The sequence below is a fragment of the Sinocyclocheilus rhinocerous genome, unplaced genomic scaffold (assembly GCF_001515625.1).
Source record: "Sinocyclocheilus rhinocerous isolate Xijiao unplaced genomic scaffold, SAMN03320098_v1.1 scaffold2214, whole genome shotgun sequence".
Lineage (NCBI taxonomy): Eukaryota > Metazoa > Chordata > Actinopteri > Cypriniformes > Cyprinidae > Sinocyclocheilus > Sinocyclocheilus rhinocerous.
The window spans coordinates 461,703-485,966 of record NW_015636528.1 but is presented as its reverse complement, the minus strand read 5'-3'; the positions used below and the strand labels follow the sequence as shown (position 1 = coordinate 485,966).

Here is a 24,264-nt window from a genome sequence, read left to right as displayed (position 1 = left end):
GTGACGTAGACATGTGGGGGCGTGTTAGAATGAGCCGTTTTAGGTAGGCGTGGTTGACTCTCTTTTATAAAGAATATCTCTTTGGATTTGAGACTTTAGTCTTTGCAACTTTACAGATCTTCTTTATGCACCAAGAGCTTGTAACACTTCAAGGAAAAATTTAAATCGCATCATATGACCCCTTTAAGCACTCTCAAATAAAAAAACTATCGTTATAATCACTGAAGCTGTATACACTGTTAAATGAATCTCTTACTTACATTGTACGTACATCTGCGCTTTGTTGTTTATAATGAGAGAATTTGCGAGAATGATGAAAGAAGATGAGAGAATTCAGTCAGCGAACGCGCGCACTCAACAAAACTGAGTTTGAATGACTCATCTGAACGCTTCTGATTGGCCATTGCATTCCTAAGCTCAACAGATATTTGTGTGATTGGTTAAACACTAATTGGCGCAACACTGCAAACACGCCTAAAATGAAATACGGTGCAACATGAGCAGATCTTAATTTAATGCCGCAATCGACACTGTCTATTCATATTCACTTTGTTAGCAACAGACGTAATAGATTTAATTTGTTTGTGCAGGGGCATTTTTGTCCAATTTAGTGGCATTTTTGGCCCAAGTCCCCGTGGCCACACGCTCCGCCTATGGTTCTTATTATCAATGTTGAAAACAGCTGCTTAATGTTTTTTGTGAAATCCGTGATACAATTTTTTTAGGATTCTTTTAATGAATAAAAAGTTCAAAAGAACAGCATTTATTTGAAATCTTTTGTAAGATTATCAATGTCTTTACTCTAACTATTGATCAATTTAATGCATCCTTTTTTCTTTTTTTTTATTATACTTACCCCAAACTTTTGAATGGCAGTTTATCAGTTTCTGAAGGATCATGTGACACTGAAGACTGGAGTAATGATGCTGAAAATTCAGCTTTGCATCACAGGAATGAAATACATTTACATTTAAACAGAAAGCAGTTATTTTAAGTTGTAATAATATTTCACAGTGTTACTGTTTTTACTGTATTTTTGATCAAATAAATGAAGCTTTGTTGAGCAGAAAAAATATCAATTATTGGTAACTGTATTTACATAAGGGCTGTAACTACTACAAGAATGTGACACGAGTTTATGAACTTTGAATTTAATGTGCACCGCATATGTTTACACTCTGACATGCCTGTGTCTGCAGGTATATGCCCACGCCGGAGCAGTGATTGATGGGAAGATCTACATAGCATGTGGCCGGCGGGGAATGGCTTATCTGAAGGAGAGCTACTGTTACGATCCCAGCGGCAATCACTGGAGCATGTGTGCCGAGGGCCCGGTGGAGCGCGCCTGGCACGGCATGGCAGCACTTAACGGCCGCGCTTATGTCATTGGAGGCAGCAACGATGGTTGCGGTTACCGGCGAGACGTCCTCAAGGTACATGCACCGCTGCGACTCCAGTTATAGCATAGTGTAAAAATTGTGTCAATTCATAAGTAATTCATTAATAAAGTGAAAGCAAGGCTAGTGGGCTGCCAGCCTAGACAGCATCATCGGCTTCGCTTCTGAAGTGAAGGCTGTTCCAAAAGCCAACATGTGTCAAGGTCCACAAGTCTTTCAAAATAACTGATAATTTGACCATTTGTGACAAGACACTGTTAGTTCAGTCATGCTGTTTGACGTTTCATTAGTAATTCATGATATTTGTGACACTGGAGCACAAAACCAGTCTTAATTAGAACGAGTATATTTGTTGCATTAGCCAAAAATACATTGTATGGGTCAAAATGATAGATTTTTCTTTTATGCCAAAAATCATTAGGATATTAAGTAAAGATCATGTTCTGTAAAGAGATTTTGTAAATTTCCTACCGTAACTATATAAAAACGTAATTTGTGATTAGTAATATGCATTGCTAAGGACTGAATTTGGACAGTTTTAAAGGCGATTTTCTCAATATTTCGATTTTTTTGCACCCTCAGATTCCAGATTTTCAAATAGTTGTAGCTCGGCTAAAAGTAATTTTATTTATTGTTTGTTGATTTTAAATACAAAACTTGGTGAAATGATTTATGTTTCAGTACTTTTTGAAAATTTCCAGCACATTTTAACAATACCGTGATAATACCGATAACCGTGATAATTTAGGTCACTAGAATTGTGATGAGAAATTTTCATACCGTTACATCCCTACTCGCATGTATTCAATAAGTATGCAAAATACGTTATTACTTTTACTTGATGTTACATAATACAACATTAAATTCTTTCGATTGAAACTTTTCTTGATTTTTCAAAACCATGTGAAACCATGAATAAAAAAACAGTAAATTTCTAAAAAAATTTGGCAAATGTTATAAAATAGATTTTCATTTTCTTTTTAACCTGGCACACTCTTATCTTCATTGACCTTTATTTGTTCAATTATTTGATATATTATTTAATATATTACCAGTGTATATATATGCTACTGTTCATAGGTTTGGGGTTGGTACAAATTTTTGAAAAAAAAATCTCTTATGCTGAGCAAGACTGCATTTATTTGATCAAAAATGCAATAAAAACTGTAAACTTGTGAAATATTATTACAATTTAAAAATAACTGTTTTCTATTTGAATATGTTTTAAAATGGAATTGAAATTGAAATATTTGTAACATTTTGTAAATGTCTTTACTGTCGCAACTGACCAATGTAATGTGTCCTTGCTGAATAAAAGTATTAATATCTTTTTTTTAAATCTTACTGACCTCAAATTTATTAACAGTAGTGTAATACTTAAAAATAATAATAATAATTAAATTTGACCTTTTCTTGAAAATATACACTACATTTCTAAGAATTCTGAGAACCTTTCTAAATTCTAAAATATTTTTCCTTTTTTGTGGATTTTTCATTGACATTTCAACACTAAAAAGTACTGATAAGTAAATTTTTACACTTATTATGGTATTGGAATCATATGTTTCATGTGAGGTTGGATCATTCTCTGTGTGGCCCTATTAAGAGTGTTGTTATGAGGTTTCATTGTTGACAGCATGCTGCCTTTAAAGACAGCTGTCTATGTAGAGCGTAGAAAACAAAGCAGCTCACTATGTTTTGATCCAGAGCCAGCGACTGAGCTAAAGGTCTGTCTGTCTCTATAGGTGGCGTGCTATAACCCAATAGCAGATGTGTGGTCTGTGGTGAGCCCGCTGCCTGCTGGACACGGAGAGCCAGGTATGGCTGTCCTGGATGGGTGGATCTACATCCTGGGCGGAAGGTCGCATGATAAGGGCAGTCGAATGAAGTATGTTCACATTTATAACGCGGTGGAGGACCGATGGGAGAGCGGGACAGCCCTCGAGGACCGCGTATCTGGGCTTTCAGCATGTGTCCTGCTTTTGCCACGAGCAGCCATGGCTCAGGCGCGCAGCTGGGAGCAAAGGGCTAAAGCATCATGGGAAGAGGTGGACTGGGATGACTCGGACAACTCAAGCGAGGACTGAGGTGTTAGCGCTGCTCAGGTGGGGCATATAATTGCAAAAGTGAGGGAATTGTACTTTATTAAATTGAGCACTTGTATGAAATTCCATAATTCTTTACCAGATTGAGTTTTGGGAGCGTCCTTGTCGTGCCTGTCTGTAAGTAACTGAAGGTAAGTTGGAAGTGTTCTGGTTTAGATCATTTCCAAATCACACTCCTTTATGCTTGTGGGTTAATTTTGCCAACTCTTTTAGGTTGTTGTGCCATTTTATATTGTTTTATGTCCAAAACTTCATTCAGAACTATGAGAAACTGTTGGAGATGCTTACACTGTACATGCACTTTACAAATATGGTTTGATTTTGTTTATAATGATGGTGCCTTTATTTTACAGATGTGTTTTGGTAAGTCCAATGCCTTTTTATTAATAGATTTGAATTAAGTGCAATAACAATTTTCAAAAGAGTAAAGGAAAGGGTGAGGAAAGTGGTAAAAAGGATGCTCTAGTGCAGGGGTTGGCAACCTTACACACATGTACTACTATTTAGGGATGTTCATTTTGGTTATTTTTCCTAACCGACAACCGACGCTCGTTAACCGATTATTAACCGTTAACCGACAAGATTATTTTAAATTAGAATTGAATTAAATTAGACCGGATAAGTGTCTGTGACCCATTAAAAATACTAACATTTGTTTTCCGGGGATTAATTTTACATGTGCAAAAAGCAGCAAACAACAGAACATGAGGATTCACATGGTCATATCATATCACATCACGCACCTGCAGCGCTTCTGCCAGCGGAGAAAAACATCATAAAGCTAGGCTATATATGTATATAACGAATAAATTGGCCTATACGAGAAATATATTTTTACTTATATAATAAATTAATGTGTCACTTATGATGGACAATGTATAGTTATGAAAGTTTGAATTGTTCAGGCTGAATATAGCCGGTGGGAAGAAACTGTTCTTGTGCCTGGCTGTTCTCTGTAGTGTCGACCAGAAGGCAACAGTTGGAAGAGAAAGTGGGCTGGATGTGTGGGGTCCAAAGTGATTTTCTTAGCCCTTTTCCTCACTCTGGAGATGTAAAGATCTTGGAGGTTGGGCAGAGGGGCACCGATAATCCTTTCAGCAGTCCTGACAAAAACGGCAAAAAACTCTCCAAAATGGCACTATAGGGTGACGCGGAGGAGACAAATTGTTGAATGAAATCGTTATTTTTGTTTTCTTTGCGCACAAAAATATTCTCGTAGCTTCGTAAAATTATGGTTGAACCCCTGATGTCACATGGACTAATTAACGATCTCCTTGTTTCTGAGCCTTGATCGTGTAAGGATCCTGTCTATGGGAGGGTCAGAGAGCTCTCAGAATTCATCAAAAATATCTTAATTTATGTTCCGAAGATGAATGAAGGTCTTACAGGTTTTGAACGACACGAGAGTGAGTAACTAATGAAAGAATTTTCATTTTAGGGTGAACTAACCCTTTAACTTCCTGTCTGTAAGCAGACTCGTCTCCACTGTGTATGAGGCCGATGATGGTAGTGTCATCTGCAGATTTCATGAGCTTGACAGAGGGGTCTTAGTGCATCTGTTCGTAACTGAGCAGCAAATCAGCATATTCGACTGATTTCTGAAGGATCATGTGACACTGGCGTAATGATGCTGAAAATTCAGCTTTGCCGTCACAAGATTCAATTGCATTTTTAAATATATTAAAATAGAAAACAGTTCTTTTACATTTTAATAATATTTCACATTAATACTGTGTTTTTGATCAAATAAATGCAGCTTTGGTGAGCAGAAGAGACAACATGTCAACTTTCGAAAGCTAGTGTTAGTGTTTATAGAAATGGGGAACGAGTCACAGTGATTGCTATTATAAATAAAAAATTGCACTTCATCTCAAGACAGGTTGCCAACTGCTGCTTTAATGAATGCTGATTTACTATTTTGTTGGCTGTCAAGTCACTCCAAAGAGAAATCATCAAAAAAATTGCAAGCGTTAGATGAGCTAGTTTAACGTGAACTGTTATTCAAGAGTCTTTTGCGATGTAAAAAGCAATTCTGTTCAAAATATTATGCACTCCTTTTTACCGTTTGCTTTTTCTTTTATTCAATATATCAGACGTATCGCCTCTTCTAAACATCTCTGATTTGTTTGACCCTTTTGAATGTCATAACAAGGATCACATGAAATCTGAAAATCACTGATTTTCTTATTTTTAATACATGTTTTGTGGAATATTTGATTTTTGTATCAAATTTCCATTATATTTGACATGAAATGGTATAAATATACATTCACTCTGACTGTAATTACTAAGACTAATTGTATTTCTTCTAATATTTTGGAAATTCATTACACATTTTAACTGCATTACCAGTTTGCAATGTCAAATTCATGAATTATCACATATACAATAAAGATCAGCGGATTGTACTGTAGTTGTTTGGGTGGCTTTAAAGGTTTCGAACAAGGCCGGGTTAATACAACGAGTCAGAATAGAAACTGAGAAGAGGAGAGGGAAATAATTTTATATAAGCAGGGAATACTTTTTGTAACTGGTATTTGGAAAATGTGACGATTGATTTAGAGACAGATGCAGATGCTGATGGTGTTTTAACTGCCTCTACAGCATTAACACATGATTGAGGAGCTTTTACAGCCTCACTTCAGAGTTAAATGGTGTTAAAAGGGTTTTTACACCGCAGACGTTTGTGTACTTGCGTTCACTTCACCCAGTCATAAAAACCCTTTCAGCACCTTGTTTCATTTCCCCTTCTCTGACAATAATCTCATGTTTTTCCAGCACATAACAGTCTAGTTTATATGACATCGTGCAACAGCTCCTTTTTCAGCTTTTTGCCTCAATCTTCTTATTAGCTAGCATTATTACAGCTTGATTACCTGACAATTAAATGTGTTAGATACAGTTAAACTAGAAGTACTTTAATAATTGGTAACAATATGCATGTTGCATGTGATACACAGTGAAATTATATTATAAAGCGAATGGTTCTTATGACAAAAACGATGAAATGTTTTATAGTCATAACAAAGGTGAAACAGTTCACAGTATGACAAAAATAAATTCTTTGGTTGGTCTTTACAAGGTAGCCTAAACAAACTGCAAACTTCCGAGTAGATATAAAAAGATACACACTTCAGCTTGCTTTTAAAAAGAGCACTTATTACAGAAATAATATACTAGATATACTTAAGTGCAAATATAATTGCATGTTCTTTACAATTAAATGAAAATGTATTTAAATTTTAATATACATTTATATTAATATACATTTTTAAATCAAATTATTAATTTGAAATTTCGACATGAAAAATGTTATTGCATATTCTACGTGAAGTATATACAAAATGCGTGAGCTAATAAATAAATATAAATCATAATACATTCTTTAGCATCTTACATTTATTTTATTTGGAGAAACACAATCTAACAGAAATACTGTGTGAATACGAAAGTTTTCTTAGAAACATACAGTAAAAGCATAACTTTCCTTTCCATCCCATGCATTCTGCTTACAATTGAAAATGATTTTTGTAATATGGTTTGATACTCTTTCTCTTGCAACATTTTGCTATTTTGGCCCTTTTGAGGCCGAAGACATTTTATTTTCATACTTATATGCACCTATTTAATATAAGTAAAATTAATGTGAGTGTATATTTACCCTGTTCATGCCCCAAAATGTAATAAAAACAGAACTTACATGACAATATTTTGTCTTTAAAGAACTTTCAAAGCTTGAAAAGAGCCTAAGTAGGAATAGAATATAAATGATAACACATTCTCATCAGTGTTGTCACCAGTATCAAGAAAAATCAGCTATTTCAGATATTGTTAATATTTGAGGTAAATGAGGGATTGGTGTGCTCTTGTTTGTGCCACGGAAGTAGCTTAGCAAATATAAACATGGTAATGCTTATCTGTAGTGTCTTTGAGTACCAAATAGCTGCTAAGCTTGTCTAAAAGATGCTAAAGAGCTCTGTAATGAATTGAGCTTGGCTAATGCTCCCACTCAGGACAGACAAATACACCTCCCTCCCCCCTTTAAGGAAGTCATTAGCGCCTGACATCCTTGACGGCAGCAATCAGCGTCCGTCTGCATTTTGGAGTGGTGAAAAGGCCCCCCCCCACCCCATTTTCACGCCTCTTAAGACTCTTTCATGGGCACAGAGGGGCCTATGACATGCTTTGTTATGTAAGGTAGTACCTTAAGTGTCCTGAGGATGCAACATCAAATAATGTGTGTGTAGACAGACAGAGATGGGTGGGGTTCCAATTAGAGCCAACAAAAGGGGGGGAAAAGTAAAAGAAAAACAAAAATAGGGCACTGAAAGTGAAAAAAAAAAAAGTATTTTTATAATAGTTGACAGAAATGAACAAACAAAAAGAAAATGTAGTAATTCTGAATGTGTAAATACATACATTTATGAGTGATTTGTTGCAAAAAAATATCAAATACCTGGTTGCTATTTGTTGAACTGATTTTCACATGTTTTTGAGGATTTAGCAACATTCTGTGCAATCATGCTAATAAAATGTTTGAAAAATATATTTCTATAAACTTGAGCTTCTTATATTAATGATATTTGATTTAGTGATGCTTGTTTTTATATTAATGTTTATATACATCAATATATTATGAGTCACCATGAGCCTTCTCGCACAGACTTTCAAAGTGCTCTCGTTAACTCTTATAGCAGATGTTTCCGTCTACTTCACTTCCCCTTTAACTGAACTTCATGACCCATTGGATTTAGTCATATAAGCTTATTAGCTGCTTATTTCTTTCTTTGGGAAAGAAAAAGACCATGACCACAGCATCTTTGAAGATATTTACTGATCATTCTGAATTTCAGACATACAATATTGTAATTTCCAAACAGCATTTTACACTACACGATTCTCTTTTTTAAACAAAAACAATATTAAGTAGCAGCAAACGCAAACACAGAATAAATAGACATTTTAACAACAAAGCCCAGAAAACCAGTCCGTTCTTGGTCCTCGGTACGCAGGCATGAGTTTTCAAGTCAAAAAGTATCAAAAGTCCATTTCCAAATGCGTTTAATGCAGCACAATTGACAAGCACAGTCTTTTCTCACAGAAAACAAAGACCCTCAGATCAGCAGACATACTCTTTTCAGTTAAACTGAAGCAGGTTCTTTATTTTCTATTTGCATCCAAGTTGACTCCCGAACAACATTCTAGTTAGTGCCACTTCCTCATTACACTTTCGCTCAGTGTTTATCTGGCACTCACAGGTACCCCATCATCTGAAGATCCAGATCTCATTGTGCAAGACTTTAGAAAGCGTCCCGTCTCTCGCTCACCAGCACGAGTAAGAAAACAGTGGGTATTGGCTCCAGTCCCCTACATTTCCGTGGTGATAGCCGTGATGGACGGCCTGGGTGCTGTATTCGGTGGGAAGGTGGTGATGGGGAGGTGGAGGAGGGGGGTATTGAGTGGACGCTACCCCGCTCCACTGTCCCAGAGACTGTTCTGTACTGTAGGGCGTGTAGAGCGGATGGTGGCCCAGAATACCTGGCTTGGCCTGGGCTATGGCCATGTTCAGCACTCCTGCGTAGTCCTGGTGCCCCGCGGAGGGATGTGGCGGGCAGGGAGGCAGGCCGAACTCAGGGGCGGAGGGCTTGCTGGAGGTGTCTTGATCGGGCACGGTGGCAGCATCCGGCACTCGGGACTCAAAGCTGGGGCGGCTTCCACATCCACTGCTGCTGCCAACACTGGAGGAGGACGGCGAGGGGGACTTGCCATATTCATGAAATCTGTGAAAAGATTGAGAATTTAACATCGAGACACTGACAAGGGGAAAAATAGCTTAGTAAGTCTTGTTTGAGGTCTGTAGCCTGTACCTGTAAGGCTGGTATGTGTTTTGTCCCGGTACGAGCTGCTCAGAGCTGTAAATTTCCCGAGTGTCCGAGCCCAGAGGGGACTCTGCACGGAGAGCGTGGCCGTTGTCCCGGTCACACGCACCTGCCCATGGGGAGTACCGCTCGGGCTTCACCTCCGACTCCTTACGGCCCACATGTTCATCATCAAGACCCTCACATGAGGACTGCTGGATATCTGAAGAGATAAATATCAAGGAGACTTTAATAAATTACAAATAAAACAACTATTTGAGAAATTTTAATAAAAAAAAAAAAAATGTACTCGTCAGCTTGGACAACTGAACCCAGGCTGCTAGTTAAAAGCCTACAAATCCTGTACGTACATGGAGATATTAATTTAAATGTAAAGACCATTACCTCGTGGGCTTCCATGTTCTGAATCTTTTGACAAGTTCATCTTCTTTGCAACTCTTTCAGGATCAGCCATACTTCGATTTGCTCGTCTGTCAAAGGAAAATTGTTAACCATGTAAAACTGTAAACAAATGTATTGAACTTATTGGAATTTTAAAATATAGAATACATTTTTAATAATAAATGTAAAAAATTACAAATAAATAAAAGTTTGTACTTCATTTCATATTTTGTAATAAAACAATCTTTATGATTTTTTCTTTTTTGGAATGGATTCCATTTTTAAGTCAATTTTTAGAGTAACGGGTCATGAAAATAAAAATAACATCAAGATAATCTTACCTTTTAGAGTTTGTGCTCTCATCTCTGAATCCTTTGGCAAAGGGGTTGTGGTCGATTTTCAACTTTGTAATCTGTGAGAGAAATAATGTAACCACCAATCTCAGTTCTAATTAATGCTAAGAAAAAAAATTACCATTATCTATTCAACTTCGAAATGTATGCATAAGAACATATACATGCTTCACATAACATTATAAGAATTGGTGCTGTAACAACCATATATGATAAGGGGATGTGTCCCCACCCCTATTTCCAGAATAGTGGTCAATCAGTGTGTTGCTGATTATTACATTTTTATAAAACTCTTACCTTTGTGTTCTGGTATGCAGTGACAGCAGTGAAGGATGTCTCGGGGAAGGTAAAGGTTTGGAAGACGCTCCACCGTACGCTGTACAGATCATCAGCCTGGACGATATGGAAACGCGGATGGTAGCGGTGCATGGAGTGAAGGATAATCTGAATCGAAAGAAGAGACATTGGTTAAAATCAAAGTCAAATTACTATTAAACAAATGTAGGAATCTGAACAGGCACTTACATGCCCATGTTGGTCCAGGGCATTGTTGGTAAGCTTGAGCTTGAGGAAGGACACGGGCTGTTTCATCCAGTGGCTGCCGGGCGCTGGTGAATCAGGGTGTAGGTACGTCCTGTAGGGCGGCTGAGGCTCAGACTTACCAGCGACCTCCCACTTGTCCTTGTTCCACTAAGGAAGAAGAAGCATTTCATTAAATATCTGAAGACAGAATAGTGAACTAGAGCTTCTAGAGTGGCCGTGACATAAGGTGCAGGGGGTGCTGGGGTGTGAGAGTATGTGTGAACGAGAGTGTGTGTCGGGGCAAAACCCCCCAGTGGGCTCTGTAAAAACAGGAAGAGTTGGGGCTCTTTGAAGTTGAGGACTGCAATCAGTGGTGAGAACGTTCTGGGGAGACACACGTGACAACGTCCCCCAACGCTCCAGCCGTTCACGACTGATTCCCAATTCAACAGCTCTTCATTTCAATAGGACTCTAATAGTCTAGACTAGCCTGCGACCAGAGCATTCAAATGGATAAGACTTGAATGTTTGTGATCTATGAACGTTCTTAGAATCTGGTTGTTAATTGCATTAGAGAAAGACTAGATGAGGTTTTGGTTCTAACCTTATATCTCAGACCATCTTCTGGCACCATGTCCACCAGTAAGATGTACTTTGCATATGGCACCAATCCAGACAAGCTGATTTTGCAGTGTGGAAACATCCTCCTGTAATATAAGCATACAAAAGCAAGTTTAGCTCCAAGAATTGAAGTGAAGAGAAGTGACGTGTGGCCAAGTATGGTGACCCATACTCGGGAGTGAGTGACGTGACGTGGCCAAGTATGGGGACCCATACTTGGAATTAACAGCAGTGAACGCACACACCGTGAACACGCACCCGGGGCAGTGGGCAGCCAATGCTGCGGCGCCCGGGGAGCAGTTGGGGGTTCGGTGCCTTGCTCAAGGGTCTCACCTCAGTCATGGTATTGAGGGTGGTAGAGAGCGCTGGTCATTCACTCCCCCACCTACAATCCCTGCCAGACCTGAGACTCAAACCCGCAACCTTCGGGTTACAAGTCCGATTTTCTAACCATTAGGCCACGAATGCCCCCCGTTGAGGTCTCAGACATACATTAAGGTCAGTTTATAGAGTTTAGCTGATCCGAAACTTGTCGACAGATTAAGTTGTAGTTGGTTCTGAGACAGACCTGCCAGGTTTGGTAATGATCATCTCAGTGCCGATCTCATGGAAGGATCTCCACAGCTCCGGATCCTCCAGAGTCATTCGGATGTTGCCCTGGTGATAGGAATCCCCAGCTCCAGTCATGGAAGGCGGAGGAGGGAGACTGAAATTGTGCTTGAGGTCTGAGGAAAGATGGAATATTTGAGATTTTCAATCAATGGCATTCAATGAGAGACTCTTGGAATTTCATTCAGTGCAAAACGAGTTAACAATGAAGCCAAGTCTAAATAAATGTTGCACACCAAGAGTAAGAGCCCTCAAGTTGCATTAGAGTTAAAACAAGTACTCACCCCTGATAGCCTGCATTATTTAGGCTTCTCACAAGATGTCCTCCAGAAGAAAATGAGACGGACCAAAAGATCTGAATGAGCAATATCTAGATGTTTTGTTTAAAAATACAAGTTCTCCATAAGAACTCAAAGGGCTTGAGTTAATTCCAACGTTAAGTCCAAGGATGTGTCTGTCTGTTGCTTCTGCCACAGATGCAGAGGGAGTGTCCCACACCTTTAAGTGGGATCTGGATGTGGGCTGGGCTTGGACACCCATTCCCAGCCTTTGAAGTGACACGGTGATGAGTCAATGTCATGATCTCATTGGCTGATGGGCAGAATCAAAGAGAGTTAGCAGAGCCTTGATAGAGTCCCAACAGGAAGGGGACAAGCAGAGGAAACATGTCTTTATGAACTGCTAAAGGACTTTTAAGCAAATACGTACAGGTCCAAAGCATACAGGATGGCAAATCAAGCACGAAATTCCCTTCATTAATCCAGCTAATGTAAGGAAGAGCAAAGACTTCACCTCTTCTAATTGACAGCATTGACCCCTTCACACAAACATAATCTGACACACTCAGCGCTCATGTTTGCTAATTCACACACACATATCCATCCACTAATTCTCACTGATGCTACAGACACCAGGTCCTGATTTTTACAACCAGGTCAGACCATGGCAAATGATTTGAAATGCAATTGAAGTTGTCACTAGAGTATGAGGTTCTTGTGAACTTTTTTTCTTTTCACATGTTCCGATCTTGGCCTTCACATTGAATTTTAATGGAAATGCTTTCACAACTTTAGGCCTTGGGTTAAACACATCTGCAGTGTTAATATTCATCTTAAATCATGAAGAAACTACAAAAGACCACACAGAACCATCTTAACCTTCATTACCTTTAGGTTTGGTTACGGTTGTCTTTTGTCAACAGTTGTTTAACAGCAGTTTTGAGACAAATATTGACATACAGTCTTAAAACTAAAGCTTCTTAATGGTCCTTGAAGCCCTAAGAAACAATTTTCTTATCAAGAATTAGTATTTGCGGTTCAGAGTGGCTATATGGTTCTTTGGAGATTCAAATATTCTTGATATTGTATTGAAAATATCAGATCAGACTTTTGGTTTTAGGAATCATCTTTTAAAAGAAGAGAAAATAAATAAGTTCCTTGGAACTCAAGTGCAGATGTTTTTATAGAATTATGAAACTTTAAACATTCTGCTATGGCAATCCTTTTTTGGTACTTATTTGAAACTTTGTTTTCAGGGGATTGATTTTACACTCTTAAAAATAAAGTTTCCAAACGTTTTTGCAGCAGCAGTGCCATAGAAGAAACATTTTTGCTTCCCCAAAGAACCTTTTAGTGAACAATTCTTAAAAGAACCATTTTCTCGGTGTGAAGAACATTCTAAAGTAATGGAATGGAAACATTCCATGGATGTTAAAGGTTCTTTTTGGATCCATAGATGCCAATAAGTAACCTTTATAGAGAATGTTTGAATACTTTTTGTATGTTTTAATGTTTCAAAAACAAACTGTTTTGAGGGATTTCCAAAATAAATTATGGAATATCAAATACTTGATTCTGACTGAATCATCTCACTCAATGTCTCAGTGAAAGTGCACCACATAAAGTCATTATAGAGTTATGGCAGAAAGCAAACCCTGGGGCAAATCTACAGGTGAGGTTTACCTGAGAATGAGCCTGTGGATGTGTGTGTGGTGGGAGGGAAGTGGTTGTGTATTCAGGGTGTCTAGACATGACCGTTCCTTGATGGTTAATCTCATTAGGAAGACATGCTCTCTGAAGGCAGCAGGCTTTCTATTCATGCAGAGAGATACAGGCAGAGATACATGAAGTGGGACAGATAGATAGATAGAGAACAGAAAAAAAGAAAGATGGATCCAAAAGATATGGGAATGTTTTAGTGGTTTACAGCCTGTTAGCACTACTCACTGCAGTTTTCTTGTCTTTTTTTTTTTTTTAAGAATAGGGAGAGTTTACTGAATATCAGGCATTGTTATGTATCTGTGACTATAAGCTGAAACCAGTGCTTGACTGACTGTTCACAAATTGATCTGCAAGCAGATGTGTCTTTATTCCTCTGTGCTTCTTTGGTAAAGTTGAAGATTGGAAGGCTTGATTTATATTCTTTGATAATTAGAATCGAGATAGTAGAGAGCACTGGAAGTTATGGGGAAATGGGAGAAGTTGAAAGCTTAAATATCACACAAAGGGGTCAAATAGAGAAAAAAATCTGGGATACTTTCCAATTTAAAAATGAAAATAAGGTTTTTAAAATTAAAGTTACGACAAATAATAAAATTCATGACTTAACAAATTAGAAATATTAAAGATTCTGCACTATTTCTTGGTTAATTTGTGACATTGATCTTGTGAACTCAATAGAGACTTCACTAAAAATCTAAAATTCTTTCACATTTAAAAATGATGACAAACAGAAAACATTTGACGTAAAATGTTTTAAAAAAAAATTAAAGATTATGCAGTATTTCTAGGCAGCTTTGTGACATTGACTGTGTGAACTCGATAGAGACTTCCTTAAAAGTTTTACTATTTTTAAAATTAAAATGATGACGAATAAGAAAACTTATGACATAAAATGAATTAAAAATATGAAAGATTCTGCAACATTTCTAGGTAAATTTGTGGCATTGATCATGTGAATTCAAGTATCTCAAGTGCTGCTGCCTTTACAGTGAAAGGGGGACAAACCAAATAAAGATATTTGGAATATTAATGTTTTAATATTAATATAAGCAAATAAATATTAATACTTGGAAATCAATAGCTTTTTTTCCCAGGTAGGACCTTACATAATTCTTAGTTGATTTCAATCCAAACTGGACCCAAATGGAACCCTTTAGGATTGATTCAAAAGAAGCTCCATATGCAGTTGCTTTAGTGTGTTTTAAAAACAGGAATTGAAAGAGACAGAGGCAGAACCGATGACTATTGACTGGTTCTGATGTTTTAGTCATCAGAAAACACAATCCTCAGTTTGTTCTGTTTCTCCACCCTGGCATAGAGCACTGTTAGCACAACTCTTTCTTATGCTAAACGCTAACCCCAGCAAAACAGACTCTTAATCACCACCATTTCCTACATTTGCAAGAACTCTCAAAGGACTGAAGCATTTGAGAACAAATACTGCCATATAAAAGACCCAAAAAATGATCGCCAAGACCATTCGCGTGACGACAATGTTGTATTGTTGATGCATACTGTGAATATGCATAGGCACTGGAAAAGATGGATGTCAGTTGACTCATTTTTCACATATGTAAAGTCAATTTATAATTTATTATACATTAGATGGCATATAAAGCAAAACACACGATGATAATGTTTCTTCCTGTTCATGGAAACATTTATAAATGAGCTATTAATGTATAATGTGTTATAACACATTTAGCAGCACTCTTAACACAAATGCAGTCTTGAGTGCTTTTCTCCCTACTGATCAATGGCAAATTAACCTAAAGCTTGTTTTAACTGTTGTTTTTAGTGGCTGCAATAAAGAAGATTAAAACACTTGTTCTTAAAGCAGCAGTTAAATCGGAGATGCCTTTTTTACGAGCTAAAAGCTCTCAAAAGCTGGAATCGTATTGATTGGGAATATAAGGTAGTCTAGGAAGATCTGTGTTAGTCTTATACTCAAATTCATCTATACAAAGTAAAGACGAGCATCGAAAATCCCTCACACCTCAGAGTCGCTCTGGATATTAACATTGAGAGACCTAAGCCTGGAGAAAACGACAGAAGACGTTAGCCAAACACGTTTAGCTATCTTTCCATCATGAAGGTGTGATGGCCAGGTTTCATTTCCTTCACCTGATACTGGTCAGTATGATTCACACATGGCGCGTGGCTCTGCTCACTCCTCTGAGGTTACGCACACATTGCTGCAAGACAAACGTATAGTTTTTCTAAACGTAATCCACCGGTGGCATGCTTGCATTAGCACTCATGCTAATTATCATTATGTGTGATCAGAGCGACTTTCAGACACATTTCAGACATTTTACACTAGACTAGGTTTGTGGTTGGTGTAAATTACTTTTTAGAGTACTTACTACAGTATTCAGTAACTAAATTCAATTACATATTTCTGTGAATTTGCGCTTTACTCAAGTACCATTGAAATTGAATCATGCACTTTCACCCAGTTTCATTTTAAAGTCAAAATCAAAATTTTGTACAATTAGGATCTGCCTATGGTCCACTGATGGTTAGGTTTAGGGTCAGATCTTCATGCTTTTTTTCCTAAAAACATACATTTTTGTATAAATTATATGAATTCATACAAAAATTCCACCTCCTAAAATAGTTGTTTTCTCATGTAATCAGGTTGGAAGAAATGATCTTAGCATAAGCTAGCGTGTAAAGAGCTAATGCTGTCATTTGAAACAAGTCAGCCGTTGAAACGGACACCAGCCTCCATTTTAAAGCCAGGCATGTGAGACATGAACTCGCTGGCTTATTAACACCTGCGAGGTGCTTATACGCTTGGAAATCAGACACATTAGACGGGTTAATTATGGTAAGAGATTGTACCATTCCCTAAAGATATTTCTCAAAGCTTACACTAGGAGTCATATCTGTTTCATTTGTTACTTTTCTTATGACAATAAATACAGCCTTGAGGCTAAATATCCTTTAGTTTCAAGAAACCAATGCCATGGTATAGTGACAGCAAACGCGAGTTGCAAAAGGTCAAACTTTCCCTCACTGACTTGAAGAAATGATCTTAGCATAAGCTAGCGTGTAAAGAGCTAATGCTGTCATTTGAAACAAGTCAGCCGTTGAAACGGACACCAGCCTCCATTTTAAAGCCAGGCATGTGAGACATGAACTCGCTGGCTTATTAACACCTGCGAGGTGCTTATACGCTTGGAAATCAGACACATTAGACGGGTTAATTATGGTAAGAGATTGTACCATTCCCTAAAGATATTTCTCAAAGCTTACACTAGGAGTCATATCTGTTTCATTTGTTACTTTTCTTATGACAATAAATACAGCCTTGTGAGGCTAAATATCCTTTAGTTTCAAGAAACCAATGCCATGGTATAGTGACACAGCAAACGTGAGTTGCAAAAGGTCAAACTTTCCCTCACTGACTTTTGCTTAACCCTCCAAATCTGTGAAGCGCATCATAAAATGATCCATATCCCCTTTGATCAGGTTAAAACATCATTAATGTGTAACTGAAAACACATGGCTGCTCTTTAGAGGAAACGTATGGTTCCGTGAAGTGTCGTATCTAAACGTTACAGGAGGTTTCCTACTGTAGACCCCACAGGGATCAAGAGAGTCCCGCTGGGACGTGCCGCACTCACGCTGGGCTTCATGTGTTTGCTCTGGGACTCCAGCAGCTGATCTCAAACCAGTTTTGCTGCTGGTTTTTAGGACGGGTGACAGTTTGGGTGAGAGAGAGAGAGAGAGAGAGAGAGAGAAAAGGATGGAAAGGTCAGAAAGGACGAACTGGAGGAAGTGGCAATGTCATGGTCAAGACCACAACACATTGCTTTCTTTCTGCTTTTCGCTGCATTTTGGCTCACGAGAATGAAGAAATTGTGTTTTCTTATTACGCCAAGTTAATCGCATAATATCCCAGAGATGTTTCTTTATCTGAGAGTCGAAGCGTTTCAATTTGCAGGACATTCTGGAAAGAATCAAACACTGTCACTCGGTCGGATACTCAGCATGTCTTAAATCTCTTCTTCCTCCAGCTCAGCTCTGCATCCGTCCCGTATCGCAGACACTAAAGTCAGGAGGTGTTAGCCGCCTCTGCCATTTGCTGTGCCTTGTGTGGACGTATCGTCACTCAATAGCTTAACAGCTGCCAATACACAGGCGCTCCGGGCTGGGATCAGACGGCTGTGGGGTCTATAAAGAGCCCCCCGCTATGGGCCGACGAGAAATCTCACACCTTTCCCTGCATTAGCCATGCAATCTTCCCTTTTGATGCTCTAACTGGCCACTTTAAGTGCTCAGGTACAGCCGTCAGGGGGGACGACGAGGACGTTAAACTGGATGATTTTTGGATGATAAGTGGGGTTTCAAAAAGTGCAGAAATGCAATAAGGCTAGAGTAAATGAATGCCACAATCATACAGAACTGGCATTGGATACCAAGCTTTTACAGGATTCCCATAGTGTTTGTTCCATGAATTTCAATGATTTTCCCCCCCAGTTGTTCTTGCTCACTGGAGAAGGTTCTATGGTTTTAAAATCATGAATTGCACGCAAAAATGTACACCTTAGATGCAATGCAAGTAGCTTTGGATAAAAACATCTGCCAAATGCATAAACGTAAATTTCCAGGTTTTTTTTTTTTTTTTCCAAAGTAAACATTATTTTAATATTTGTAGTTCCGAAGGTCTATATGTCCGACCAAGTTCAAATACCTACTGTAGTGTTATTTTAGTATTATTTATATACTATTATATAGTATGTATTATATATATATATATATATATATATGTATATTATTACTATATTATATATAGTACAGTATATTATTTATATACTATATTTATGTATTTTATAATTTTTTTACACTATGATTCAGTTTTATTATTAGTAGTACTTAAACTTATTTTTAAGTTTAAAGTTAAAGTTTTATCCAGTATTTATATTTTAGTTCAGCTTTATTTCAATTAACTTTTTTTTGTTGTTGTAGTTTTAGATTTTGTTCACGAAATCACAGACCAACTAAAAACAAAAACACATTTTTTCTTTAGATATTCTTTAGATGCTGTTTTTATTCCAGTATATTTAGCATATGATTAAAATGCCATCAACAGGTCAGGGCATGTCATTGAGTACATTTGAGCATTTACTACAAGAAATAGCCCAAGGCCACTTGGCTCATTCACCTGAACTAAAGGCCAGTTTCCTTACAGCGCTCATCTAAACTGCCTCAACCGAACTACAGAACTACATATTGGCCTTAATTTAGATCAAAGTCCAAATATACATTATGACTCATAAGTATTCAGTCAGATGGAGGCCAGCAGACGTACACAGGAGGCAAACAATCACCACCTACCCCCCCACATGTCCTAAAAAAGATCTGACACACATTTGGTCCCGTATGTAAGAAAACAAACCCAGAGTGTAGTGTGCCTGACAAAGGGACTAAATGACACATTGGCAGCACTTCATAAGAAACCTCTGGGAGCTGCTAATGGGTCTTAATAGACTTCCTCAAGTCTGAGGGCTTCACACCAGCCTGGACTCGGCCTTTGACATGGCCTGGCTAAAAGACGGGGTGGTCTTCAGCCCAAGACGATTACAGGACGATGAGGTCATCATTTCTCATTTATTTTGTGAAAAATACATTTGCTTAGAATGTTTAGAATATCATGCATTCACAAAATAGGGTGAACTGTCATTTCATGCTGACTTCAAGTGTACACTAGCATTAGTTTGATTTCATAATGTCTTTGTAATCTCAAAAAATAACCAAACAACAAAGATCAGGTAAAAATGTTGTAAGTGTATTTTTGGTTTTGTGATATCATCAATGCAGCAAGTCAGAAATATCAACCTTCTCAGAAAAAAGCCTGAGGACAGCAATACCCCATAAATCTCCAAAGAGCACAGAAAACCTCCCATCTCTAGAGACAAGAGCATAAATCCACTTCCGCCGCCGTCTTGCATTCTAAACACAAGCATAGAGACAGCATACAAAAGACAACAAACAAATTATTATTTTACAAAGAGGAAAAAATAGAAACATCTCTTTATCTGTTTACAGGTAGTTTGGTCACACATGCCCATTGCATCGAAACATTTCATCCCTTCAAAGTCTTTTCTACTTGTATTGAAAAATCCTGCACTCAAAAAAATACTGGTAGCTATTTATCCGTCTACAAGTAGAAAACGTTCGGTAAAACACACTCCTCCGTCTATAACACAACTGGAAATGATCTGGTGGGGAAACACGGCGGCGTCCACATACAGACATGTCACGAGAAAATCATTCACTTGAAAAGACAATCAGTCAGACATGCTCTTAATGCTCCAAGAAAGCAGCGCTACTCCAAATTGAAACAAAATCCCACAAGTCAAGAACATAACCTCAATGCAACTTAACGTTTGAGCACTTCTCTTAGGTTAAAGGGAAAATTTACCCAAAAAGTGAGTTTCTGTCTTCATTTTCTTACCATCTTGTCAATATAAACTCCAAAAGGAGATGTTTGGCAGGATGTTCATGCTGCTCTTTTCCATAAAATGAAAGTGAATGGTGACCAAAGGCTCCAAAAAAAGCACCATAAACGCAGTCCATATGGCTTGTGTGCAATATTTCCAAGACTTCAAAGGCATTTAATAGTCTTAATTGAAGAACAGTCCAAAATTTTATAACAGTCCATATTAGAATATACACAAACGTCAATGAGATTTGAGAGCTGCAGCAGAGGAGAAATTAAATCGCTTATATTTCAGTCTGTTCCTCATGCAAAAGTATCAAATGCCTTGGAATAGAATGCACAAGTTATATGGACTATTTTTTAAGTGCTTTTTGTAATTTTGGGAACCTGACACCCTCTGGTCTCCATCCACTTTCATTGTATGGAAAAGAGCAGCGTGAACGTTCTATTAAATTTCTCCTTTTGTGTTCCACAGAAAAAAAATATGCGTATAGTAAATGATAAGCAAACTGCCATTTTTGGGTGAACTTTCCATTTAAAGATGATTTTAAAAAGCCAAAAATAAGGGATCAGCACCGTTTTTAGGCCTTTTCATCTTATTTAACAAATGTGTAATTTATACATCTTGGCATAATCTTGAAAAAATAAAACATTAAGTCAATACTTCTGTAGCTAGTTAGATCACATTCATATTTCAATTGTGATATGAATAATAGTCACATCTTCTCAGTGCTGGTGATAAGACTGACATGCTTTGCCCTTTCAGCCGCTGTTGTTTATGATCCTCAAATGGAAATGTAATAAAACTACAAATGAAAACATGAAATCAGGTCAAAAATGTGAGACAGTAACAGTAACACAACTCAAATGGAACTTGTGGTGGCTTAAATACTCCAAAATGTGATTTTTTTTTTTTTTTTTACAACCAATAGAACACCAATACAGTAATCAATAATAAAAACAATTCTAAATTGAAATCTTGTGGTGCTGTGAAGAATCATACATTTGTAGAACTCCCCTTTAAAAAGCCAGTAGCTAAAGCATGGACAACCAATCAAACGTGATGCTCCATGCAAAAGAATTCGAAGCACACGCACAAACACATAAGCAGGAAAACAGAGATACATGTCCACACGGCTGTAAAAAAAAACATCACGTTTGCATGCTGATGTCTCGAGGGGATATTCCACGTTTGGTTACAATGCCATTGAAACTTGGCAGTGATATGAATCATGTTTTTTTTTTTTACCAAACGTCAAGCACAGTTCACTTCCTCTCAAATCTGTAAACAACGTCGTGATGGATTTAATGCCCAGGAAACTCTGAGTGAGTAAATTGCATTACACAAACTGTCAATATTACATAATCCATCCTTTAGGAAATGATTTTGTACCGACTTTTCATGATTCCACTGTGTGAGCGTCGTTTTGAGTACAAATGGCACTTTGCAGGATTGTACACAACAAAAAACTACAAAACGACATAGAAACCCAGTCCATGCTTAGCAGCAGAGGAGCAAAACCAACAGTACACAAGTGCCAGGGTAGGAAAAGCCCTTTCGCTGAAAAACGTGCATACAGCGGAGAAAACGCGCTATAGAAAAACGGACGAAGACAAAACAGTCAACGATTAGCTACGGCTACACATTTAAATAAGGAGATTTCGCTTCCGAGCTCAGCTTGAGAGTTCTGCAGCAGTGCGGCTCAAAACCTGACCGTTCAAATGTCCATGTAGTCATCTTCCTCATCCGACTCGCTTTCCAGAGAGGATTCCAGACTCGACGTCTCTTGCACCTCTAAAGCGGGCTGAGCGAGAGTGTCTTTCTTCACGTTAGCTGCCGACTGAGAGGACAGGATCACATTCTGATGGGAAAACCAGACAAAGAGAAGGAGAACGTTTTAAAAGAGCATCTGATGATATACAGTGGCCCCAGAAATACTTGAAAATACCACATTTTTAAGTTTTGATATATTTACAGTAGGAAATTTACAAAATATCTTCATGGAACATGATCTTTACTTAATATCCTAATGATTTTTGGCATAAAAGAAAAATCTATAATTTTGACCCATACAATGTATTGTTGGCTATTGCTACAAATATACCCCAGCGACTGGTTTTGTGCTCCAGGGTCACAAATGTTTTGAGTCATTGTATCTGTTGATGTTTCAATATTGCAAAGGGCTTATCTGCTTTCCTTTGAAATAGGAATGAATATCAGTGACACAAGAACACCAACCTTGAGTTTCTGTTTGGTCTCCTCAGAGATGCTACCCTTCGGGGAGAGCAGGGTGGGCGTGGGGGGCGTGACTGTTATCTCTGGGGGGAATTTAGTGACTGTGGAGGGGATCACCAGTTTGGGCATGTTGGGTGGAATTCTGGACCAGATGCGACACGCATCTGCCTGCTCTGACTGGTCACTTTCTGTAAACAATCATTGACAAAAAAAATTATTTCTTAGTTTAGATGACTGTATTGTAATTCTAAAAATGTGGGTAATTAAAGTCGAGAATGAATAGGTGCTATATAATTATGTATATTTACAATAATATATATTAACTACCCTTCGGGGAGAGCAGGGTGGGCGTGGGGGGCGTGACTGTTATCTCTGGGGGGAATTTAGTGACTGTGGAGGGGATCACCAGTTTGGGCATGTTGGGTGGAATTCTGGACCAGATGCGACACGCATCTGCCTGCTCTGACTGGTCACTTTCTGTAAACAATCATTGACAAAAAAAATTATTTCTTAGTTTAGATGACTGTATTGTAATTCTAAAAATGTGGGTAATTAAAGTCGAGAATGAATAGGTGTTATATAATTATGTATATTTACAATAATATATATTAATTAATAGTTAAGTTAAAAAAATTAAAAGTTTGAGGTTGGTTTTTGAAAAATCTCTTATGCTCATCAAAGTTGCATTTATTTGATCACAAATACATTAAAAACAGTAATATTGTGAAATTCTATTACAATTTAAAATAACTGGTTTCCATTTGAATATATTTTAAAATGTAGTTTATTTCTGTAATGCAAAGCTGTATTTTCAGCATCATTACTCCAGTCTTCAGTGTCACATGATCCTTCTGAGATCAGTATAAAATGCTGATTTGCTGCTCAAAAACATTTCTTATTATTATCAATGTTGATAACAGCTGTGCTGCTTCATATTTTTGTGGAAACTGTGAAATATTTTTTCAGGACCCTTCAATAAACAAAGTTCACAAGAGCAGCGTTTTGTAACACTATAAAAGTCTTTAGTGTCACTTTTGAACAAGTTGATGCATCCTTGCAGAATAAAATATTAGCTGCTTTAAAAATGTCAGAAAACCTCTCAATCGTGAGCAGATGTTACCTGTGCTGGTGTGTGTTGAGCAGGACGGGGGCTCGTGACTGTGAATCTGAGAGACGGTGGCCATCTTCATCTGCTGGCACAGATGAGACTCCTGCTGGCGGTACAGCAGACCCTCAGTAACCGGCTCCTCTCTATCCTCTGCAGACACAAACACACAGAGACATGTGCCATTAGTAAACAGATCATTCAGACCCAAAAATATGATCAGATGGGCCACATTTTGTGGGTGCAACATCAACTGAATTCTGTACTAATGCATCAAATACATAATATTTTAGTTTTTATATACTATTACAGCATTTATTAGTATTTTGAATTAACATTTGTTAAAATTTGCAGTTCAATTTTATTACATTTGTTCTTTGCTTTTTACATTTTTTATATTTCTATTTAGCTTAATATTATTTCAGCTTTTCGCTTAAATTTCTTTCAGTTAGTTGCAAAATCAAAATTTCTAATTTAATTTCTACCTTTTTTAATGTTTAACCATTTTCTAATAACTATATTTTGTTTATTAAGCTTTTTTTTTTGATGAAGGTTATTGACTTTAACATCTGCATTTATTTTTCAGTCTTCACTAAAGTGTCGGA

The 24,264-nt window shown here is 37.6% G+C and overlaps 3 protein-coding genes across 5 annotated transcripts in view; 1 reads left to right on the top strand and 2 right to left on the bottom strand.

Annotated features, from left to right (window-relative positions):
• Window positions 1–4,064, top strand: part of LOC107747800 (kelch-like protein 22) — a 13,575-nt gene extending 9,511 nt beyond the window's left edge. For all 3 annotated transcript variants that reach the window (XM_016562404.1, XM_016562403.1, XM_016562402.1), the window contains exons 6-7: window positions 1,200–1,433; window positions 3,143–4,064. In XM_016562404.1, coding sequence (XP_016417890.1) covers window positions 1,200–1,433; window positions 3,143–3,484 — 576 coding nt within the window. In that variant the 3' untranslated portion in view covers window positions 3,485–4,064. The remainder of the gene's footprint in view (window positions 1–1,199; window positions 1,434–3,142) is intronic.
• A 4,292-nt stretch (window positions 4,065–8,356) lies between these two features.
• LOC107747799 (T-box-containing protein TBX6L-like) lies at window positions 8,357–12,311 on the bottom strand. The gene is made up of 9 exons (XM_016562401.1): window positions 12,152–12,311; window positions 11,827–11,983; window positions 11,242–11,344; window positions 10,641–10,805; window positions 10,413–10,559; window positions 10,104–10,174; window positions 9,766–9,851; window positions 9,370–9,583; window positions 8,357–9,282 (listed from the first exon to the last, which is right to left on the bottom strand). The coding sequence occupies exons 1-9, from the start codon at window positions 12,165–12,167 to the stop codon at window positions 8,826–8,828; spliced, it is 1,416 nt and encodes a 471-aa protein (XP_016417887.1). The 5' UTR covers window positions 12,168–12,311; the 3' UTR covers window positions 8,357–8,825.
• A 7,332-nt stretch (window positions 12,312–19,643) lies between these two features.
• LOC107747802 (calcineurin-binding protein cabin-1-like) overlaps window positions 19,644–24,264 on the bottom strand; it is a 116,504-nt gene continuing 111,883 nt past the window's right edge. The window contains exons 41-43 of the mRNA XM_016562406.1: window positions 23,675–23,812; window positions 22,558–22,742; window positions 19,644–22,180 (exon numbers count right to left, since the gene is read on the bottom strand). Coding sequence (XP_016417892.1) covers window positions 22,037–22,180; window positions 22,558–22,742; window positions 23,675–23,812 — 467 coding nt within the window. The 3' untranslated portion in view covers window positions 19,644–22,036. The remainder of the gene's footprint in view (window positions 22,181–22,557; window positions 22,743–23,674; window positions 23,813–24,264) is intronic.

Excerpts from the sequence above, each read along its gene's own strand:
- LOC107747799 (XM_016562401.1), bottom strand. Across the intron at positions 10,806-11,241 it reads AAGATGGTCTGAGATATAAG|TGGAACAAGGACAAGTGGGA; the intron begins GTTAGAACCAAA and ends CTTCTTCCTTAG. Across the intron at positions 9,584-9,765 it reads AGAACATGGAAGCCCACGAG|ATATCCAGCAGTCCTCATGT; the intron begins GTAATGGTCTTT and ends TTATCTCTTCAG.